Genomic DNA, 23,722 nt, shown 5'->3' with positions numbered 1-23,722 from the left:
CGCCATTTTGGAGTGACGTCACAGCCTACGTAACGGGGTTGGTTGGTTCCGCTGGTGAGTGAAGAGAGTGAAGCGTTACTGGACCGGACTGAATACGCAATTGATTTGAAATGGAGGAAGACGAACTTGAAAGACCTGTTGAGCCCGTGTGTCCCATTGCTTATGCATTTGAGTCGATACGGCGTGGGAACCGAGCAGTGGTACGTCGCTATGTCGAACAGCCGGTGATACATGGCCGTAGCCAGCTATGAGGTAACCGAGGTCCGGACCTCGGTCATTTTTTTACATTCAAAAATAAAATTTCAAGCTCTCTGAATGATTAATTAGCCGTTTAAACCACCTCATATGAGTGTTTGCAATTCATTTTGCTGCGAGAATCTAGCGCAGTGAACGGGGCTTGAGAGCGCGTTGTGAGGGCGCGGGCGCGATCCAGTGTTGCCAGATCCATCTAATGGAAAGGTGACCGTAGTCTTCTGGACTTGTTTTTCTGATTTAATGTCACAGTTTAGGAAGTTATTAAAGTGGAAAGTTGCATGTTAGGGTTCGTGATATATTAATCTTATTTCCAAAACACAAGCTTTGAACTTATTTCGGATTATTATAAAAAAAAAAAAATGTTTTTGCATGTTTTTCGTAGCAATATCTGCCAACATTTTACTGTCGGCATTAATAAAAATAAAAAAAGCTTATAGAAAAACTGTAATTGCTGACAGGAAGATACCACATTCGGTAAGACAAACGCAATGATCATCGTGATTATCTGTAAGAAATGTATAACACTTATCAAAAACAATAGCACAATACAGATCTGTATGTTACAGAATGAAGCAGGAAGACGGCTTTTTTATTTTGTCATTTCAGTGAGCCAAGGATGGAAGAGTAGTCCACACACACACACACACACACACACACACACACACACACACACACACACACACACACACACACACACACACACACACACACACACACACACAAGCTATAACGTTAGCAAATAGCCTGTAAATAGTTTGTAACATGTCTGTAAAATGTAAAACATTATATTGAATAAAAAATTTTCACAAACATCTACAGTGTGCAGTTTGTTAACATAACGTTAGACGTCGTCTTTTTGTCTGGTACTAATAAACTTCACTAGCTAAACACTAAGTTAGCGTTATTTAGCTAGTTCATGCTTACAGCTGTTAGCTAACAATGACTGTACCTAACGTTAGTTGTTCGCTGGTTCGACCAGCACATGCATCTTGTTAACGAGCCAGTGTGATGCAAACATGTATGAGAGGTTTGACATGATAATATGATAGCAGATGAACGCTTTTTATGCGTAGTTTAATGTTAAGTTTTATGTCTTTCACTGTGTTTTACTGAACTCAGCCCAGAGCCTTTAAAGCCAACCAACCCCGTGATGTCACATGTTAGAATACTGCACAATGGCGGCGCCCTGGCCGCGAAAGATATAACGTTTTTTCTTTTTTCTTTTATATGTTTACATTTGTCATGTTTCTTATATAATTGTTGATTATAGTGGAAATCCATTTTGTAAATCATGTAAACTTGATTGACTGCTTCATTTCCCCTTTAATGCCAAGTGTAAACGCAGCCGAGGACGCATTGTTCCCTTTAAATATGCTGGGTTAAAATCAACCCAATTCGGGCCAAATATGGACAAAACCAACACTGGGTTGTTTGTTAAATGTTTGTTTTATTTAACTGAACTATTGTTTAAAAATTACTATATTGCTGGGTTAAAATGACCAAAACTAAATGAGAAATTACAATCAAACAAAGAATTACTAGAGTAACAATGCAGACAACAGTAATAATCAAGAGATGAACATTTAGCCCAGGAATGCCGAAAAGAAGAGGAGTGCCGTGAGGTACAGAAAGGAGAAAAAGGTGTTTCCATCATGCAAGACGATCAATGCTGACTGGCACATTTAGCTGACGGACATTTCATCGCTGTATGTTGCGCTGCAAAAAAATATTTACTTGCAACACAATAAAGACTTTTTAGACTAGGTAAAATGTATACAAACCTTTATTTTACTGAAAAAATTCACCAATCTGGCACAGTTGAGAACTGCTCTCTCCTGACGAGGATGCAGAAAGCCCACGTTCTGTGTATCTCAACAGCTGGGTTGTTGTGTCGGATGGTGGCTGAGGGAAGGTTGTATTGTTTCAACTGTCAGTGAGATTGACCCAGCCACTAACCCAATGGCTGGGTGACACAAAAACTACCCAACCATGGAAAAAAATAACCCCCAAAAAGGCCAACTGGCTCAACCCAGCATTTGGGTAGAAAAAAATAATCCAGGATTTTTTAGTGTATTAATCATATTTAATCTCACGTTAAAGCATTCACGTTGACACTTGGATGCACTTGTAGAAAGGATTACAATTATGATCCATCTCAGAATAGGTTTGTTTTTATTACTAACATTAGACAAAGTCTTGAGCTTTTTCTGCAACCTGTTTCTCTTGCAAAGCTGTTTGACTGTGTTCTACCTGTCATTTGTGAGCTGGATGGCAGACCAGCTGAAGGCACATTGGTCAGTGTCAGCACCACCTATTGAATTGGAAGGAATTTGTTTTTATTTAGCCTTACAAATATCCGTTCTGTTTTTGGAGTGAAAAGGCTGTAAGGATTTTGGGTAACACTTTACAATAAGGTCTCATTTGTTAAAAAAATATGTTTTTATGTATTAACTAACATAAACTAACAATGTAACATTTGTTTCATTATTTATTAATCTTTGTTAATGTTAGTTAATACAAATACAAAGTCGTTCATTGTTCATGTTAGTTCACAGTGCATTAACTAAGATGAATAAATGCTGTGGAAGTATTGTTTATTCTTAGTTCATGGTAACTAAAGTATTTAACTAATGAAACCTTATTGTAAAGTGTTACCGTATTTAAAATCAGTCAAAGCAGAAGCCTGAGATTATTTTACCTACTGAGAATTTACGTATATTTATCTGTCTAGATGTGGAGGACTTTGGAAACATTCCCATGTATGCTGGATCAGAGGAGGAAACCACTCAAATTAACCTGTTCAGACAGAGGCCGAAGTAAGCAGACAGTTATTTTGGTGATGTAAAAACGTATGCAGTGCCATCATGTACAACTGTTAATGACTTGCTTTTAATGTGAATGATACAGTTCATAAAATGTAATGTAATTGTCCTTTTCATTAACGCATCACACACACGTAAAAACCCTTTTACGTCAAGACTAGGCAAGGTTACTTCCTGCCCTTTTGTAACTTAATGCTTTATTTGAACAGTCCATTTAGTTGTCAAATATAACTATGCTGGAAAAGCAAAACCACTTTAACTTCAAAGCAATCATTTAATTATTTGTTATTTTAATCTATTTACAGGTCCAAAAAATGTTTTAATAGTTTAGAAAAAATCTGAAAGAATTGTGACTTCATTGCTTAAAGGTCCCATATGGTGACACTTAAACTTATATTTGTACCGTTTATTTGTGTCTATTAAACACTAATTTAATAGTGTTACCAAAAAAAACTTTTCTGAGAGCCTTTTTTCTCCCCTCCCACAAACGCTTGGATTCGCTACTGGATGGAATGTTCACATTCATGTTTGAAAGTCACAGAAACCACTTAGACTAGAGTGAATGATGTGTTTTCATGTTATTATCATACATTCTGTGATGTGTCTGTGTTAATGATGTGCACGGCACATAGCGTTACCTGACACACGCCCACCTACTCTTACCCCCGGCTCTCTGTGCGCCGCTGTTGCCTGGAAAAGGCAGTGGTGTCAGCAGCATGAAGGTCCCCTGTATGCTGGATCAGAGGAGGAAACCTCCTGGTATATCGCTGGTAGACGATATAGTACAACCTTATTTATAGTTTTATAAAATGATGCATTTCTCATGGCCGGTTTTCAGGGACGACTTAACTCCAGACATGACTCCCGCTTCTTCTCGGATTTGAGAAAGGGGGTGGGGCTAGGTCAAGTTTTGGAACACGACACCCATTGGTTACCCGGGTTCTACGTAGCAAAATACATCAAATTCTAACTGGCCCGTTTAGCTGGGAGGCGGTCTAGTTTTGTGGGAGGTGGAGAAATAGCGGCAGTGAGCGATTACACATTTTCACAGCTTTTAATTTACACCCCCGAGCCTATATGACACACAGAATCCCATAAAAACCCATTTTCACCATATTGGACCTTTAATTGATATGCATTCTATTGCATTGAACTGATAAACTATGGAGGAAATAGTTCACACGAAAGTGAAAATTCTGTTATGAGTGTGAGTAAACGTGTGGGTGAACTATTCTTGTTTTTGTCTCTACAGCACTTTAATGGAGCACATTGTATATTTCTTCTTGTGGCAATGCCCTACCTTTTTCTTAATGAGGTAAATGCAGTGCAACTGTGGTGTTTTAATTATACTGATACAGTTAAAGATGTTTCCTGAAAATAATGACCTCACATCAGGAAGAAACCTCGAAAAATTGGAAGCATCAGTATTTTTCTTACAATTATTAAAAATGTAAAACATTATTTTAACTCAGTGATTTTGAGCAACCTAGTTTATAAGCATTGCAGTACTTCCAGTCTTGAGCAATATATGATTTATTTATTTACTTATTTATTTTGTTGCAGGAGTACCATCTTGCCCAGCTGCTCGTTTTATGTTCAATGGGAGCTTTTCCGGAGCGTGTTGGCTGTCACTGTCAGCATCAGTTCCTCTTTGCTTTTTGCATTTCTACACTTCAGTATTGAGCTGTGGATTGTTTGTTACATACTTGGATTGTTTTGTTGGGTGGACATCTATCTCCGCATGCATGTTGCTTTCTTTGAAGGCAATGAACTCAAAGTTGACCCCTTAGAAACAGCACTTAAGTTCATTATATCAAAAACGGGTTCCTAATGGATTTCATAACCTGCTTTCCTTGGGAACTTGTGGGTTGTATTTTGATTTCACCATTCAGTGAGAACGGGTTTTATGCCAATAACGAAGCGTTGCATCTTTATGCATGCTTCAGGATTCCACATATTTTCCAGTTATATCGCATTCCCTTTGTATTTTCATTCTTGCAGGCTGACGTTGCTGCAGGAACGAACATCATTTGTTGTTTTAAGTTATTTTTATATCTCACTCTGTTTGTGCACTTCAGCACTTGTATTATCTTTGCAAGTGCATGCCCTTTAGGGAACCTTTATGGAAACATCAGTAATTATTTATTACCAATGATAAAGCACAACTGTACAACATTGTCCTGGGTGACACACTTGGACGCCTCTTTTAATATTGATTTTGGTACGTGCTGTTCATCAAACCTTTGGCAATTGAAACTAATTCATGTTTTATTCATCATATTTTTCATATTTCTAGTAAATTAAAATAAATCTGTTTATTTAAAGCTTTAAAATTATGTTTTTTTCTTTCAGAGACTTTTACTTTCAAGCAGCTGTATTTAATGAGCTTGTACTTTGTCACTACAACAATATGTAGTGTTGGATTTGGGGACATCCATCCATTTGTAACTTCATCGGTAAGTATCATAGCAGTCAAATATTAGATGAATTTCACTAAGACGTGTAGGTGACGTTTCACCCATAAACAGGGATGCAAACAGCGCGCTTTTCGGCGCCTCCCGCTTTTTTCACGTCAGTTTGGGTGACTTGGGTCTGAGAGCGTCTGATTATAATTTCACAAAGTCATCTGAAGCCATTCCATAGCTTAATGTGAGGGACAGAAGTCTATTTACATCATTAAATTAAAGTTTACGGAAACTCGTTTTCCCTCCTCTGCGGCTGTCAATCATTCTCCATTCAGTATTCAAACAGCGCGCGCGCCTCGTCCGGTTACAGCAGGATGCACGGTAAAACTCTCTCCAATGTGCGCAAGTGCGCATTTAAAAGTTCACATTATAATGTGAACTTTTAAATGCGCACTTGTGCAGCGCTGCACAAAGCCTATATTTTTTATACCTAGCCTGCACAATACATTTAAAATGAGTATAATTTATTTGTATATTATTTCTGTGTAGTGTAGGCTATATATATATACACTTCTGAATTCTTGACATTCATATATAAATATAAAATTGTGAAATGTATGATTGCCTGATTGAATTTTATAACATATTTAGATTTTATAAAATTACTGTTCAGATTTTCTCAAGTATTACTTTTTGCTGCTGATTTATACACTCACTAAGTTTAATAAAAATACATAATACATTTATGTAATATTTAAAGGTGTTAACTGTAATCTTACACTGAAAAATGATAACTTACAAAGGATTAAATTAATCACAATTATGTAAGTATCTGGATATTTGCCGTGGGGCGAGGGCTTCGATAACCTCTCTCTTTTTTGACCATACATGTGTTTGCATCCCTGAATAATACATTAATAATAATAATAATTTTGCTTTAAAAAGAAATAGAAATCCCTCCCCCGAAACCTTTCTTTCTTTCTTTCTTTCTTTCTTTCTTTCTTTCTTTCTTTCTTTCTTTCTTTCTTTCTTTCTTTCTTTCTTTCTTTCTTTCTTTCTTTCTTTCTTATGTAATAATTGGAAGGAGAGATGGTTAAAAACAATCATAAGCTTTGTTGTGCTATTTATTCTCTTACATTTTGAGAAGAAATAGAACCAGGTTTTGTAATATTCTGCCATATATTAGATTGAGATAAATTGAGATTTGGTTATAATGCTAAAAGTAAACTGACAAATCAAAGCCCATTTTTTCGTATTTCACACATTGGGCCCTATCTTGCACCCAGCGCAATTGACTTTGTACACTGACGCATGTATCATTCCTATTTTGCACCCGACGCACAGCGGACTTTTCCCTCCACAGACGCACGTCGGTAAATTAGGGAATGAACTTGTGCTCCCGGGGCGGTTCAGTGAAAAGAGGAGGCGTGTTCCGGTGCAAACGTTCCCTGGTGCTATTTTGCAGTTCCAGAAAACAATTCCGCCACTGACCAGGAGAAACCGAGTCTAAAGTCAGTGGCGCGTGTTATTCAAATGCTATTTTAAGGGCGCATGCTTGGCCATAATGTAGCGTGTGCACAACGCACACACACTTAGCTTGTCTCATCTACACAGACGCAGCAGTTGCCTACATAATACATAATTACAAGGAAAAATATTCCACACGAGGGAAATCATTGTTGTGTCCATGAAGATGTGAAAAAATAGGCATAAATCTAGCTTACACATTTACCCAAATTATTATACGCCTGTTTAACCGAAGCTAAATTGGGTGTGTTTCTCCATCCCCATACAATGTCACTTCTCTGTGTTTTACGGCCCTGACGAGAACGTCGGTCTCCTCGGCTGTGAACCGCTCCTGGCGTGCGTCTGGCAAATCTGCCGTTATAATAGCAATCCGCCATGGAACAAGCACGCCTGCTCTTAAAGGGAATGTGAGATGTCGCTCTGATTGGTTTATTTCACGTTACGCCCAAAGCTACTTCAGACCAACCCATTTTAGATTTGCGTCGGGCGCAAGAGTCATTTATCCCGCCGGTATAATAGCAACAGCGCCGAGATCCACCCACAAAGTTACTTGCGTTTCGCGTTTGATACTTGCGTTTCAGATCGTTAAAATAGGGCCCTAAGTGTCTTTGTCATATTCATGTATAGAGACTTTTTTTATGCATCTCCAGCTACTGAGTTTTCTTTGTGCATAAACAACATTTTCAGAAAGTTCTGATGATTTTCCTCATGATTGCTGCGACACTGTTTTGTGGCTGGTTGTCAGGCACTGTAACTGCTATGCTGGCGAACACAGATGCTATGAGAGCTGCTTATACAGAGAAAACTGACAGCATGAAATTGTTCTTGAAGGTATTTATTTTCACCCAGAGTCTGTTTATAAAGATACAAATTTTTTTTTTAATATGGATAAAAGAAATTCCTTTTGTTGATAACTAATGTATCGTTTAATTAAAATACAATCAAAAACAGTAATGTTATTATTAAGTACTGTTTGAAAGTCTTTTTCTGTTTGTTTATTTTAGCTTTAATGGCAAAGCCTTATTTTCAGCAATCATTGATCCAGTCTATTTAGAACAATATGTGTTGTATAATCTTTCAGAGATGCTTGTAATGTGCTTTTTTGGTCATTAAGGAACATTCTTATTAGGGCTGCACGATACTGGGAAAATATGCGATATGCGATATTGTTGTTGAGTATTGCGATAATGATATTTCTTGCGATATTACATTTCCCTAGAGAAATGCAATTTTTTATTAAGTTTTTTTTAATCATTTATATATGTAATGATCATACTAAAATAAACAGGTAGGCTAATAGATATTCCTCTGATCTTCAGAAGAATATCTCAGTTTTTTCATAAAGAGTTAATGTTACACATGCATTATGTGTTGATTAATGGTTGTCTGTTAGACTGTTATTGTTACTTGGCATTTCGTTTGCAGTTTTGGTAGATTTGGGCTTACACTTTCAGAAGTCTTCATATAGCTCCCTGAGGTTGCGTTCCAGATGACTGGAGATTAGTTTCCTCTCGATGTGGCCAACATTTTTCGGCACGACTTAGTGACACCGTCACTTATGTTCACATATCACGTGTTTTGCGCACAAAATGGAAGCACATTTTTCCAGGCCGCGACGAGATGAGAACATCCCAACTTTTCAGAATTCCGCAAGCTCACCAGGTCATGGTTGCATAGCAACGACAGACGCAAGCGCTTGTGGAAAGAAGGAGAGAGCGGCGCGGCCGCGCTTTCCATGCGTTTTTAGACGCGATATGTGAACGGCCCCTTTCACAGTACCTCGCGATAATGATAATTTTTCGATATATTGTGCTGCCCTAATTCTTATTATTAGCATGATGAAAATGATTGTGCTGCTTAAAGAAGTCTGGAAACAGCAGTGCCGTGTATGCCATGTGCATTTCTAGCAAATCACTGTTCATTTTCGAGTTTTATTTCGGTATAAAAATGGCTAAACAGAAACACATCCACGCTGCACAGGATTCTTTGATGAACGGAGATTTTGAATACAGTATTTATATAAAATGGAAATAGTTATTTGTTACATTATAAATGTCTTTGGAGTGACTTTTGATCAATGTAATTCCTTCTAGTCGAATGAAATTCTTCCAAATGATGTCTCAGAATGTTAGTGTAATATGTGTTTTGTATTAAATCACTTTCCCTCCTTTTTTTTAAGAGCCACAAAATAACCGGGGCTTTATATGACCGAGTAATTGGATTTTACACATTTCGATGGGCGTACACAAAAGGATTTGATCAGGATAAACTGTCTGAGTATTTGCCCTCTTCACTAGTCAGTGATATTTCAACAGTTCTTTATGCTGATTTTATAGCAACGGTAAAATATGTTTTTGGTTATTACTAATGTAACAATGACTGTAGAATTCCACATTCATTCTGTAAATGCATCATCTCTTTTTCTAGCTGTTCGGTCATAATATCCCGAGGAAGTCCACACACGCGTCTGAGAGATGTCATTTGTCTAATGTGGCAGTCGACAAAGCAGGGAAACTCTGTGTAATAACGTGATTGACATCTTCATTTGCTCGATCTTGTGCATGTGTTGCTATTTTTACGTTTGGTTTAGAATTAAATACATGTTGAATTGGCTGATTATTTTAATAAGCTAAAACACTCTGACTTACAAGGTGTTGTTTACAGGGGCCGTTGTTTGAGAAGATCTTAACAAAGGACTCTCTGGAGCCGTTAGAATCTGATGGATGCTTCATTCGCTTATTAGCCAGAAGTATGTCGCAATGCCTGTACAGAACCGGTGACGTCATATATAAGCAAGATGACATTGGATCAGAGGTAATTATCATTAACATTATTACTGTTTATGAAGGGCATAAATGCAAATAGATAGTTAGGTACTGTGGATCTATAGAGCCACAAAACTTTGATTTCTATGTTTAAATATACATGTAAAATTATGATCTTTTCCCCTAATGTTTAATGTCATACGATATTTTGCAGTAGGTCATTTTGAATGAATTTCTTGCAAGCATTATGAAAAGTTAACGGAAACTTAAGGATTGGAATTGATATTAGACTTTTTATATAATTGATATTTTCTCTGGGTGACTCAGGCTGCAAGTGCTCACCGTTACACCAAGGTGAAGACCACTGTTAGACGTTGACCTCTGATTGCTGTTATGTTCATAGTGTCAAGCTGAACTCACTAAGATCAAGAGCATTGGAAATTTCATTTTATATTCAAAATTTTGACTGTCCATAATATGAGCCTGAAAGTGTAACAGAGCATGCTTATGATTATGTTAAAAAATGTCACCTTTTTTTTTCTTTTCTTTTTTTTAGATGTATTTCGTCCAAAGGGGAGAAGTGGGGGTTTTATCAAATGATGAATCAGCAGTTCTTTTCAAACTAAAACCTGGACATTGTTTTGGTGAGAGAGGTTTGCTGTTAGGAGAACCAAGACCTGCCACAGCAAGGTTAGTATTGCTTTTATTTATTTCATGTTAGTTAGTTAGTAGTACATTGAGTATGTTGGTATGTCTGGAGTAATGAGATGGGCTTATAGTGCACGTGCCGAACACATCTTTCCACACGCATGGACATAAGACTATATTTTGAAAGGCTTGCATGCTCAACTGTGCGCGAGATGGAGCAGAAGACGGAAAATTAAGTATACCCGGGCCTTAACTGTGTGCTTTATGCCAATGAGTTCCACAGGGGAAAGAAGGGTGTGTGTCCCCTCTGATGCCAGCAGCCAATCACAGCACTCGAATTGAGAAGCGCCAAATTGCAACTCATCAGAAAGGGATAAAGGTACCCTTGCAACAGACACTCCTTGTTCTGGGTCTCAGTCCTGTAAGGGGAGAGATTAACAGTTCCGCTGTCCTGAGTCTCCAGCCTGTAAAGGTGAGGCAGAAACAGGTTCCATGCTCTGAACCGCCAGTCTGTGAGGAAAGAGACATTAACAAACACTACATTCAGAGTCTTTGATGAGCGAGACAGTAACAACTGCAGCACGTTTCGAGTCTCCATGCCAGAGAGACAAAGCGGATTGACTAGTCTGAATGTCTAGCCCAGAGACGCAAAAGGCATACAGAGACATGTGCAATAAAGTTAAGCTCAAGAGAGCAAACCTTCACTTTAAGGTAACTTCGTCTGCATGTTCCAGATTAAGGACCTTCTGCACCTACTTCAAGGCCTCATCTGCGAGTTCCAGATTTTAGGACCCTTTTGGTGCTTCAGGAGATCAGCATCCCACAGAGCTTCGTGTTCAAGTGCTTTCGAAATGGATTGTTACCCAGCACAACCAGTGGAAAATGTCACCGCCATCGGACTGCTCACTCGACCACGTGGAACATAAATATCACTTAACAAACATCTTTCCAGAGACCTTGGCATTGTTGTAAATTATCAGTATATGATTTTCTATTATTCATTAGAGGTAATATAGCTGATGTTAGTTAACACAAATAAACAAAAGATTATTTGTTATTTATCTTAAGATAACAAGGACATTTTTATGTCTTCAAACTTAATGAAGAAGTTGGGTCGCTGGGGCTGTTAAAGCTTTCCGCTGAGAAGTGTGGCTGTGTGCACAGACTCTTATTGATTCTCCCAAAGACTATGTAAATGAAGCCTACAACTGAAAATTGACTAGTCAGACACTAGCTTTAAAGCAGGGTTTCCGCGGAGTCATAAAAAGTCATAAAACGTCTTAAATTTAATAATCAGAATTTTAGGCCATAAAAAGTCATAAAAACGTCCGGATTTTCCATACAAGGTCATAAATTTCATTTAGCCACGTCTTAAATTGATATGCTCGTTCATTCGTTGGTTCTACCATTGCTTTTTCCCCCTGAAAATGCGCTGGCGGCATAATGTTAAATGCACAGGTTAAATGCGCCAAAAGCGGAACGCTCATTTGAAACGCGCGCCACACGAACCATTTACCCGCTCGGCTCCAAGTCCAAACGGCAGCACAGCGCAAGCTCAATAGAACTGATGCGTTTACTCTGATCGGTCTCGGTCACAAGATCCAGTGAGAAGTGCTTGAATTCAGCGAAGAACACACTGTCTCAGTGATTTAAACCAGTTTAAAGGCAGATTAAACAGCGCTGACCAACAGGAGAAACTCTGCACAACGATACAGTCTGAAGGCTTTTCCGTCTACAATCTCCCATCATTTATCATGGATTTACTGTAACGTTAGCCTAGTAATATTAACTGCACCATGTGGGATATACATATTGAATTTTATTATATTATTAGTGCTGATAATGTATTAAAGGACTAATGGAATATTTACAGTATTTAATAATGTATTTAGGCTACTGTTTTTCATACATTTCCTGAAGATATGTGCCATCAAAGTTAGGCAACACAAACCTGTTTCAAGACTTGGCCCCTATTAGCACATGCAGAAACTAAGTAATTATTTTCCCAATAAATATATTTATTTTGTTAAGGACAAATGACAAATGTTTGAATGTCCTACCTCAGATTTGTGAAATGTTCACCTGTTTTAGCAAGTGTTTGTCATTATATTTTCTGACAATAAAGAGTAAAGTTAGTTTAAAACCACAATTAAAGCTCTGGTTTCTACAACTTTCACTTAGAAGTAACAGTCTGCCTTTAAACTTGAAAGAAATAAAGATTTGACATTTATCGTGATAATTATTGATATTGACTAATATAAAACAATTATCCTGATAATTGTTTTTGGCCATATTGCCCAGCCCTAACTGAAATCTCCCGGTCTATCACAATGGGAAAGTGTACATTTAACGAGCCATGGCTCAAAGATGGTGTGTTTAGTAGTTGGCTCAAGCCTGTTGCAAATAATCAGTATCAAGCATATTGCACACTGGGTAAGAAGGCGTTGGAGCTGTCTTTAGGCATTTAAAGCTGCCGTCGGCAACATTTTTTTGATCATATTCAGTGTAATCGACACTATAATCCGACAGAACAACATAAATAAGGTGGTTTTAGAAAAAAACCCGAGCTTCTAACTCCACCTGGAGCGTGTTATTTGTTTTTCAAAAATCCAGCGCTCCCGCTTCATCAGGTCCAATCAGCGCAGGGGGGTGTGAGATCTGACTGTCAATCACAGGTCGTGCACACGCCGCAGATCCCCCCTCACTCGCGCACGTTAATATCACATGCACACGCCACGCCTGAAGTTCGCCTGGAGATTGCATGAAGCGTGATGGCGGAGAGAAAATCTACTAACAAGCTTCCAATTCCTCGGTTATTGCTATCTATGGATAGATTAGCCAGGGCAGCCTACCTCCGAGTCCATGGTGTTGATAGATGCTGAAGAGACGGACGCGTTCACAGAAAATCAGGTACACACGCACAGTGACGCACTGACGAGCACGACCTCGATGGGAGGGTGCTCGCTGGTAGTGGGGAGGGGCATGAGAGTTGTAAACATTCAAAATTTTGGCTAATCGACCCAATCTGCCAGACTTGCCGACGGCAGCTTTAAATAATACATCTTGTTACTTTCAATGAAAGTCAATTAAAAAAAAAAAACTTTTGAAAGGAATTTTAATGATTTTTCGTAATTCGTGTAGGTCATAAATTTCAATCATAATGGTCATAAAAAGGTCTTAAAAAGTCTTAAATTTGACTGACCAAACCCTGCAGAAACCCTGTAAAGGGAAACACTCAGTTTCAGTCAATCTCATGTTAATCTTGAGTACCTATAGAGTAGCATTGCATCCTTCATATCTCCAAAAAGTCTTTAGTTTTATTATATTTATAAAAGAAAGATAGGCTGTACCAAGTCTTTCCGGAAAAAAACAAGCGGCTGGAGGCGTGCCGTGTGGGCGGAGCTAAAGAATCACGAGCGCGAATCACTCTCACACCATACATCGCATGCTCCATAGATACATTATACGTGATCATGTTGTTTACTTGCTGTGCTTACGCGCCGATAGCTAACAACACACAGACATTTGAAGCAGTTTTACTCACCGCCTGCGGTTCCAACGCACGACCGTGAACCTTTATCGTTGGGACTGCTCCATCCTTAAGCATTAGACGTTTATAAAACAATCATCGTCGAAATGCAGGGAACAACCAAGAACACTTGCTCAACTCCGTTGATGACTTCCCTAAAGCCGAGCACAGCGCTTTGATAGGCGTACTGCTTTCGCTCTCTCGCTCTGGTCTACGGGTGCGCGCGCGCCCTTCCGGGAGAAGTGCCCTTAGGGACCCGTATAAGGAAATTCCGCCCCATCTGACGCCACACACGCCCATACTCGAAAAAAACTTTCCGGAACTTGTGACAAACCGGAAGGAGTATTTTTGCCACAGAAATACTCCACCAAACGTACAACTTAATTTTTTTAACTTTGTCCATGTTTAGCATGGGAATCCAACTCTTTAACAGTGTAAAAAACTCAGTATGCATGAAATAGCATTTCACCCCCCCCTTTAACCCCTTCCGACCTGAATTATGTTTTAAGTTTCTGAAAAATCTAAAAGTACATTTTCCCAGCTCATGAGGCTTCTATAAATGAGACCAAATAAAAAATAAAATAAAAATGTTTGGCTTTAATTGTACATTTTTTTGTCCATTTCAATGGACGTCAGGTCAAAACAGGTGTACTTCACAAAAATGTACCAACATAAAATTAAATAATAAACATAAAAATTGTTAGTATATACTTAAAGCTTTTTCTCAAGGTCAAAAACTTTTCAACAGTATATCATTTCAACTTTAATTTTGAGGCTTTTGTTTTACAGATTGCACATTGTTTGTAACAAACTAAATATCTTAGAATCAATCAATATGGTCATGTTAGAGTCATTTTCTTTGCGCATCTTTCTTTTTTTAGATCAAAAACTTGAACATTACAACATTTCAACTTTAATTGTAAGGTTTTTGCTTTATAGATCGCACATTTGTTTATTCATAACAAAATAAACCTAGGAATCAATCAACGCATTCACGTTAGAGTAATTTACTGTGTGCATCTTTGAAACAATTTCTCTGTTAACGATTTTCTTGTATTTCTACAGTACATTACTGGCAGCACGGTTGCCATGCATGATGCATGTATTTCGATTTCCAGTAACTGTACTGTAATTCACTTTACAGTACACAAGATCAGTACTGTAAACTACCAAATAGTACTTTACTGTATTTGTACTGTATTTCGTCATTTGATCTGCTTTTGCTGTAATTAATTATACGGTATTGTACTGTAATATCTATATTGATACATTACTGATAAATATTATTATAATTTTCAAAATAATTACTAATAATTATAATATTATATCATAATAAATATAATATGTAGTTATTAGGAAATATAGGCTATAGTAGGAAAAAATATGGAAATCAATGGCTATACTGTCAACTGTCTAGTTACCGACATTCTTCAAAATATCTTCTTTTGTGTTCAGCCGAATAAAGAAACTCATACAGATTTGGAACAACATAAGGATGAGTAAGTGATGACAAATATAATTTTTGGGTGTACTATACCTATAAAGGGATAGTTCACCCAAAAATGTAAATTGGCCCATGATTTACTCACCCTCAAGCCATCCTAGGTGTGTATGACATCGTTCTTCTTTCAGACGAATACAATCGGAGTTATATTAACAAATGTCCTGGCTTCCAAGCTTTATAATGGCAGTGAATGGTTGTTTCTGTTTTGAAAGTCCATAAACGTGCATCCATCCATGATAAAAGTGCTCCATGCGGCTCTTGGGGGTAAATAAAGGCCTTCTGAAGCGAAGCGATGCGTTTGTGTAAGAAAAATAATTCATTTTCAAGTTACGCTTTAGATTTATGTCAAATCTGTATGTTTTGTACAGTTTCGCCGGAAGTTAGTCATTTTACTTTATAAAGTTTTAAATACGGATATTTTTCTTACATCTCCATCTTCCTCATCATCACTCCACATAAAGTCAACATCTGAGATACTTCCATCAGCTATATGTTCAAGCACTTCAAGAACTATATATTTTGCATATGACAAAGTTAAAAAAATGTATCGGTACTGTGATATCGATTTTTTTATATAAGAAATTTCAATCAGCATTACTGGACTTCAATTACTGGAATGTGATTTCAGTAACAGGCTTTTGAACCCACTGTCCATTCTAATGGACAGACACATTTGAAAAAATCCTGATTTAAAATTTGAAATTCTACAATCGATTTTTAACTTTAATTAATAAGTTCAATCTTTCTATTTTACATACAAACTATGAAATACTGACAAACATATCAAAAAATTTAAATAAAACCATAGAAAATGTTGCTTGCTTCTGTGTTTGGAGTGAAGTGCTGACATGCTTCTCTTCAAAGTAGTGTTTTTTTTTTATAATTACTACATGCAGAGCTTTACTGCCATTTGATTGGATGACAAGCGTCCAATCTAATGGACTGCAGGCTTTAAACTAGGTGAAATGCTCCAGAAGTAAAAAAAAGGGGGGTTGACATGTGATGTCCATTGTAATGGACGCAGGGTCTGAATGGGTTAAGGAAATGCTAAACTAGAAATATAATGAAAAACTTTGCCAATTTGCTGTATGTGTAGCTTATTGATTTCCCCATTTGTTTTTCAGGGCTGCAACAAACTGTGAGCTGTGTGTGTTTTCGAAGAAAAGCCTTGATGAGATTTTGAAGCATTATCCTGGCATTTACAAGTGTTTGCAAAGGACAGCTGGCACAATAAGAGAACCGTTTCACAAAGAAAAGCATCAGAGAAACACCGTTACAAAGCCTGACTCTACAGCAGAGACTTTCCTTCGAGCTGGATGTAAGTTGTTTGAAATCCTTTTTAAAGTTTATCTATTGCATTTAATTTATGTAAGATGGGCCAGTCGCATAAACATAACCGCTAAGTTAAGACTGTCTTAAGAACTAGTCTGATTACTAGCAATTAGTTAACTTATGGCTAATCAGTCTTACTTTTCAGATTCAAAATAGACCAATCTACCTTTTTATGTAACTGACTTTAAAAAAAAAAATTCTGACTAACTTGTAAAACTAGTCTAAGCAGTGGCCACAGGAACACAAAACATGGCTTTGAAACTACCAACATTTCTTTACATCTCATTTTTAGGATAATTTGTCGTAGATAACCTCAACCAACAATAAACCTCTTATACATGTGAAATAAGAATGAAATATAGAGTCTCACAAACATGTACTCGTTTTTGCAGATAAGGAAAATATGCCAAGATAAAAACTAGTGTATTACGTTAATACGGTAAACAATTTAATACTATGTTCTTGATATGCATAATAAAAGAGAGCAGAGGTGTACTTCACATGTTATATACAGGGTTCCTCCGTTATCATGGAAAACTTGAAAATATCAGGGAATTTTTCTTGGAAACCTGAAGGACTGGAAAAATTGTGGCAATTCTGTAATGGCAATTTATCATAAAGTCTCTAAAAATGTACCAATATATAAAACAAACAAAAGGAGCAGAAGAATCACTTAAAAGACGATAAAATATGCTAATATGCATGTCTTTTTAAAAAATTGTGTTAAGTGTATTGTGTCAGTTTTCTCAGTGTGGGCACATCTTGTGTCCATGTCACGGTATCGACAAACAGGGAACTCCTTTGATTTCATTTTTCATTTTCATTTGATTTCAAGACACATGTAATTATTTGTATTTGCATATTATAAATATTTATACTTTTATATTTTGGAGCAACTAACCCCACTCCTACCCTAAACCTACCCACTTCTCAACAATATAAAACAAGTAACAGGCAAATAAAAGTACAGAAGTACAGTCACAGGTATTTATTGCAAAAACTGACCAAAAACAGTATAAACGTATTACAAATAACTCATGTTGCATCCCAAGTCTTCTGAAGCCATATGATATCTTTATGTGAAGAACAGAGTGGATCTTAATGTTTTAATCGCTGAAAATAACCCCCTTCCGTGAACGCACGCAGTCATATCACATTCAAAAGATACACCCAACTCTTAAGCATGATGCAATCGGTCACGAGACACACGACAGCCAATGCTCACAATCAAAGCGGACGTAACGCTTCTTAGAGCGGCAATTTTTGAATGTGTGCATAGATAGGATGTACGGCAGATGACAGAGATGGTGATCTCTTTTGAGTCTGTTCTTCACTCTAATCAATCGCTTGGACTGGGAACGCTTGGAATATTTGTTTATTGTTTTATATAAATAATGCATTTAGGCATATCTGCCTGTTATATCCTGTGTTTTATATTATATAATACACAAATGGGTAGGTTTGGGGGTGGGGTTGGGGTTACATGTTCAAACTTGTGTAAATAACAAATAAATGTAAATCAAATTATGCTGGCTGATTAAATTGAGAATCACAACCCATTACATTTTTGGCAAAATTATAACCCAATATATAATTTCATCATGGCGATAACATTCTCATGTCTAATGCGTCTGTGTATGATGCCAAAGTATACTCACTGAAAGCAATGGAGTTCCCTGTTTGTTGAAACCGTGACGCCTAGGGATGCCTTGAGTGTCTTAATTGTGACTCTGAAGGAACTTGATCATGCTTCAGTAGTTGATGCCTTGGGAGTGTGAATGGGTTGTATGGTGCTATTGTAAAAATTTCTGAGTAAACACAAGAAGGAGGTCGATATCTTTGCTCTAATCAGTGCAGAATACTATTTACAAAGACCAAGAAGCACCCGGTGTTGTGCAATGACTTTTTCTGTAACATTACAGTATTAAAAAAGAAATATTGCATTGTGTTAGGATCCCTCTTCTTCTTCTTTTTTTAAGGATAAACATCTTGCAGGTTCTGCAAAGGGTATGCAGGCACATGCCAAATTGTCCATATAGTTTATCTGGCTCTGTCTGTCTCTTAAACAAACACACTACGTTATTAATTGCTGCGTTATGTGAAGTCAGCATTAAAACAGAAATTGAGATATAATTTTCTTCCCTATTGTGATGTATATCCAAGTGAAACGGCTTCTGGAATGAGAAAAAATATATATATGGCGAGACTGAATTTCGTCCTCGGGAATTGTAGTAAGTTTGGCCATTTCTAACTAAATTGAGTCAGATCTGAATGCCAGTTTGCAGTCAGTTGTGGAGGATATGTAGTCCTACCCTCCGCCGGGACATATGTGATGAAGAGAACAGATGCCGTTTCAAGGGGAGGTTAATGTATTTTATTTAAGATTACGAGGACATATGATTTATTTTGTGCACAGTTAAATAATTTATCATTTTTAAAAAAATACAACATTCTGTAAAAAAAATAAAACAATTATACTTTTCATGGTGACTAAAAGAAGTAAAAATAAAAGTGAAATAAGTGAAATAAAATAAGTATTTACGATTCCTGAAATTGGTCTCAGATGGCAAAATCATAGCCAAAAATGATACAGTGTGCTGTTAACACACCTACAATTATTATTCATCTCCCACCTTTCTCTTGACTGCATTTTCATCTGATAAACACAATATGTAATATGATGTTTTTGTCTCTTACAGGTGCAAAATTCTATAGGGATAACATGGCTGAGAAAGAGCACAGAGCTAAACTCCGTTCACGTCCTTTGGCAATTATACTGTGCACATCAATCTCATCAATGCTCATCCGGTTTTTCCTGAAGATTTTCAACTACATAAGAGAAGTACACAACAAAACCATTGCTCCTGAGAACAGTTTTCGAGTGGTCTTTCAGTACACATCCTGTCTGCTGATCACAGTTCTCTTCTGGGCAATAACATTCATGGTGTGTTTCTTCTGTGCAATTTAGCAGTTCTCTTAGTTAGAGGAAATGCAATGAAATTCATACATTTTAAAATGTGACAAAGTGTAGCTTTTATGTTTTTCAACCCGCTTTGTGTTTTTAATGTCGGCAGTATATGTAAATGAACAAAGTTTACTCGTTCTCAATGTTACCTGGGCCTTAAAATTCATGTTTATTTGTCAGCAAAACAGCTTTCTTGCCTGTATGCGAATATGTTTTGCTTCAGGGAGGTTGGGCGGAACTGACAGAACGGCAATTTCTTTTTGTTTTTCACCCCCGTTTGGCCTAAAAGTTTGAAATGTTGACAACAAACACAAAGGTTTTCAGATTTTCCGTTCCCTATCAAATCTTAAATCTCCGTATATTTACGATTCTTTTCCGCCTTTAGCCACACTGCCTACAACGCACGCGCTGGATCATTCACCGGAAACCGAAAGTAACTCACTCCCGCTACATGTTTACTCACTGAATTCTTACACCCGGGAACAATATAAGAGTATCCATAGTATATTGCACATTGGTGGGAGTGGCCTTGAACGGCAATATGCCCAGTGCGTTATGGGTGTTGAAGTTTTCCTGCCTATTTGAAAAAACATCCTTTTTCCCTATGTTTTCTCTAGTCAGATAGCACCGATTTCTAATGTTTTCGTCTTTCTACTGTATAGGCTAGCTAGTTATATTGAAAGCCCATTTTGCCAGCGGTGAAGTAACCCTTTAAGTGTCAAACTACCTATTGGGGCCACAATATATGACATACAGTGGTGGTTTTTCAGGCAATTCGAAAAAGGAATATTGGAAATGGAAACTTTTTTCGTTTTTTTTTAAGGTCACCTGGCGTACGTAAAAGTCGATCATTATTTAAAGATGATGCGGTATGTTTGAACAGAAGATGTAAAACATAAAAAAACAAAAGTATCACAGGAATAAGGGATTCTAAACAATAAAGAAATGCCACAATTTATCAAGACATTGAAGCAGATAGGAGGGAGAAACACCTCATATGTGCCGCTCCCAAGTATAAGGGGCTTTCCTTGCCATTAATGCTTGGATCACACATATATGTCTCATTCTATTAAAAATAATGGCTATTTCGGCTATTGCGTAAACCTACCAACATCTGTTGCCATGATTGTTGGAATGACTTCTCACGAGAGAAACTATGAGCATAGTTGTGTTGTGGGGTGGACTCAGCTATTAGAGTGAATTTTAAGCTTTATAACAATGACAAAACAGGAACAATATCATTGGAATCACATTCAGAAATTGAGCTGATCCAGCTGATGAATGATGTAAACATCGACAGCCATCCTACTTGAGCTTTAATGGTTCATTGATGGATGAAATAAATCCTATAGACTTAAAGGGTTAGTTCACCCAAAAATGAAAATTCCATCGTGTCGTTCCAAACCCGTAAGACTTTTGTTTATCCTCTGAACACAAATTCAAATCTTTTTGATTTATCAGATTTCAATCTGATAGCTTTCTGTCCAATCATTGATAGTCTATGCAACTTAAATTAAAGTAATCCATGTGACTCCAGTGGCTTAACCTCAATTTTATGAAGTGACGGGTGCTTTGTTTGCGCAAAAAAACAACAACTTTACTTACAAAATATTAATCTCCAACGCGTTTACGCAACAACGCCTGCTTTCGTGTAAACATGACACCAAAAAGATCTTTATTTGTGTTCCGAAGATAAACCAAAGTCTTGTGGGTTTGGAACGACATAAATGTGAGTAATTAATGACAGAATTTTTGGGTGATCAAACCCTTTATACTAAAAGAGGAAACCTTATTCAAAACTCTTCAAGCTTTTTTGAATTTGGGTTTATTTCAAGTACATTATGTTACAGAATCCCTTACTCTAAAGGATTCTCTTAGTTAAACATTAAGTACTGGCACAAAAACTAAATATAAAATGGCTTTCCTCTGTTCTCTCTCTCTCTCTCTCTCTCTCTCAGCCCACTGTGTTTGATGTGAACTGGTATTTGTTATTGCTCACAAAGATTGTTGAGTTCGTTCAGATATGTGAGGTAAGACAAAGATTATCACAGATTTAACTCAAGACTATTCCCCAAACATAACAAAAAAAAACTACATTATAGCTAAGGATGTAGACCTTATTAAACTTAATTCTTCCCACCTTTTTTTTCCAGATCTTCCTGAAGTTTCACTTTTCCTATTATGATGACAGTGGAACAGATATTTCAGATTACAAATCAACGTCCCGTAATTACATGACGAGCAAATTCGGATATATCTTTGATATGATCTGTTCATTTCCATATGGTCTTCTAGTTATACACCAAATGGAAAAGGATCCAGCCAATATTCTGTCTATGATTATTTATGTCCGGATTGGTCACTTGCCACGCATTATTTCACTATTAGTGTTTATGTGGAAAGAAGAACAATCAGTAACATCCAAGTATGTCTTTTAGTGATACTTGTCCATTAACATGATTTACATTTAATATTTCTTGCATGTCCCTAAAATCCATTGGTCCAACTTTAACTACTGTGTACTAACATTTAAACAAACTAGTACAGACATGTTTTTACATTGTACTGATATTTAAAAATAATAATAATAATTTTAATGAATTCTTGTAATTACATCTGTAATTAAAGCTGCAAGCAGCATTTAGCGGGGTTCAAGCATTTAAGGCCTTTAAGCAGAAAAGCATCAAAAGTTATTAAGTTTTATTTAGCAAGCATGTAAGCATTGACATAATAGATGGAAAAGACCATTTACAGCCAATACAGGCAATGTACCATAGGAAATATATGGTTTTAAAGCTTTTTATAGGAGTTATAGTGCCATCTATGGACCGATCTCCATAAAATTGTTTACTGTGACCTCAAATTGAACCCATACACATGTGTACTGAGTTTGGTGAAGATATCTCATTTACTTCTTGAGTTATAGCCATTTTAGTAAAATAGGCTCCTCCCACAATAATTTACCACATTCTAGTATTATTTACTATGATTCTAGCATGACTGACATAGTTTACCATGATTTTATCTTAGTTTACCTTGATTTACCATATTCTAGCATGATTTACCATGATATACTACATTCTAGTACGATTTACCATTGTTTACTGTGATTCTAGCATGGTTTACCATAGTTTATCATGATTTATCATAGTTTACCATGATTTACCCTGTTCTAGCATGATTTACCATGATATACCACATTCTAACATGATTTACCATAGTTTATCATGGTTTACCATGATTTACCCTGTTCTAGAATGATTTGCCAGGATTCTAGCATGGTTTACCTTGACGGTAACATTATAGTATTATTTACTATGATTTACCATGTTTCTAGCAATTATGTGAAGTGTCAGTGCAAATGAAGTGATAAACACTGACAAAATCTGATTGTGTTATAATAGTTATTGTTATATAAGTGATTTTTAGAGTCTAAATATGAATGTGAGCACATGTGAAAAGACTTCATAAGTAGAATGGCCAGCAGAGGGCAGAAGAAGACCACTTATTGGCTCACTTTCAGTTTAAACTTCATGATTTTCACCAGTTATCTGGACTAAAGCAAACCAGTTTTTCCATGTTAACTCAATAATGCATGCTTACACACACACACACACACACACACACACACACACACACACACACACACACACACACACACACACACACACACACACACACACACACACACACACACACACACACACACAGAGAGAGAAATAAACATACACAAATACAAATATGTTTTTAATGTTTTGGAATATGTTATTGAGAAAACATATGTATTGGTCTATTAGAATTCCTTTGTGATCTAATAATATAAAAAAGAAAAGAAAAAAAAAAGAAAAAAAGATTGCTTTTTAAAGCATTTGTTTGTTTCCCAATACTGAAAAATAATGAAAAGATCATATGTAATACTGCTGCTCCCTCTAGTGGACAGTGGTATTACAGCTTCCATCTTACAGTTGAA

The 23,722-nt window shown here is 36.8% G+C and overlaps 1 protein-coding gene across 1 annotated transcript in view; it reads left to right on the top strand.

Moving 5' to 3' along the window:
- The first annotated feature begins 2,996 nt into the window (after nt 1-2,996).
- Nucleotides 2,997-23,722, top strand: part of cngk (cyclic nucleotide-gated potassium channel) — a 33,883-nt gene continuing 13,157 nt past the window's right edge. The window contains 13 exon segments of the mRNA XM_082140851.1: nt 2,997-3,071; nt 4,330-4,392; nt 4,641-4,878; nt 4,881-5,298; nt 5,430-5,533; nt 7,697-7,840; nt 9,189-9,350; nt 9,437-9,529; nt 9,674-9,823; nt 10,331-10,490; nt 19,487-19,731; nt 21,711-21,782; nt 21,906-22,177. Coding sequence (XP_081996977.1) covers nt 3,013-3,071; nt 4,330-4,392; nt 4,641-4,878; nt 4,881-5,298; nt 5,430-5,533; nt 7,697-7,840; nt 9,189-9,350; nt 9,437-9,529; nt 9,674-9,823; nt 10,331-10,490; nt 19,487-19,731; nt 21,711-21,782; nt 21,906-22,177 — 2,180 coding nt within the window. The 5' untranslated portion in view covers nt 2,997-3,012.

Source organism: Leuciscus leuciscus (assembly GCF_965113295.1).
Source record: "Leuciscus leuciscus genome assembly, chromosome: 16".
NCBI classification, from domain to species: domain Eukaryota; kingdom Metazoa; phylum Chordata; class Actinopteri; order Cypriniformes; family Leuciscidae; genus Leuciscus; species Leuciscus leuciscus.
The sequence above is the reverse complement of the archived record's forward strand: the minus strand, read 5'-3'. Positions and strand labels throughout refer to the sequence as shown.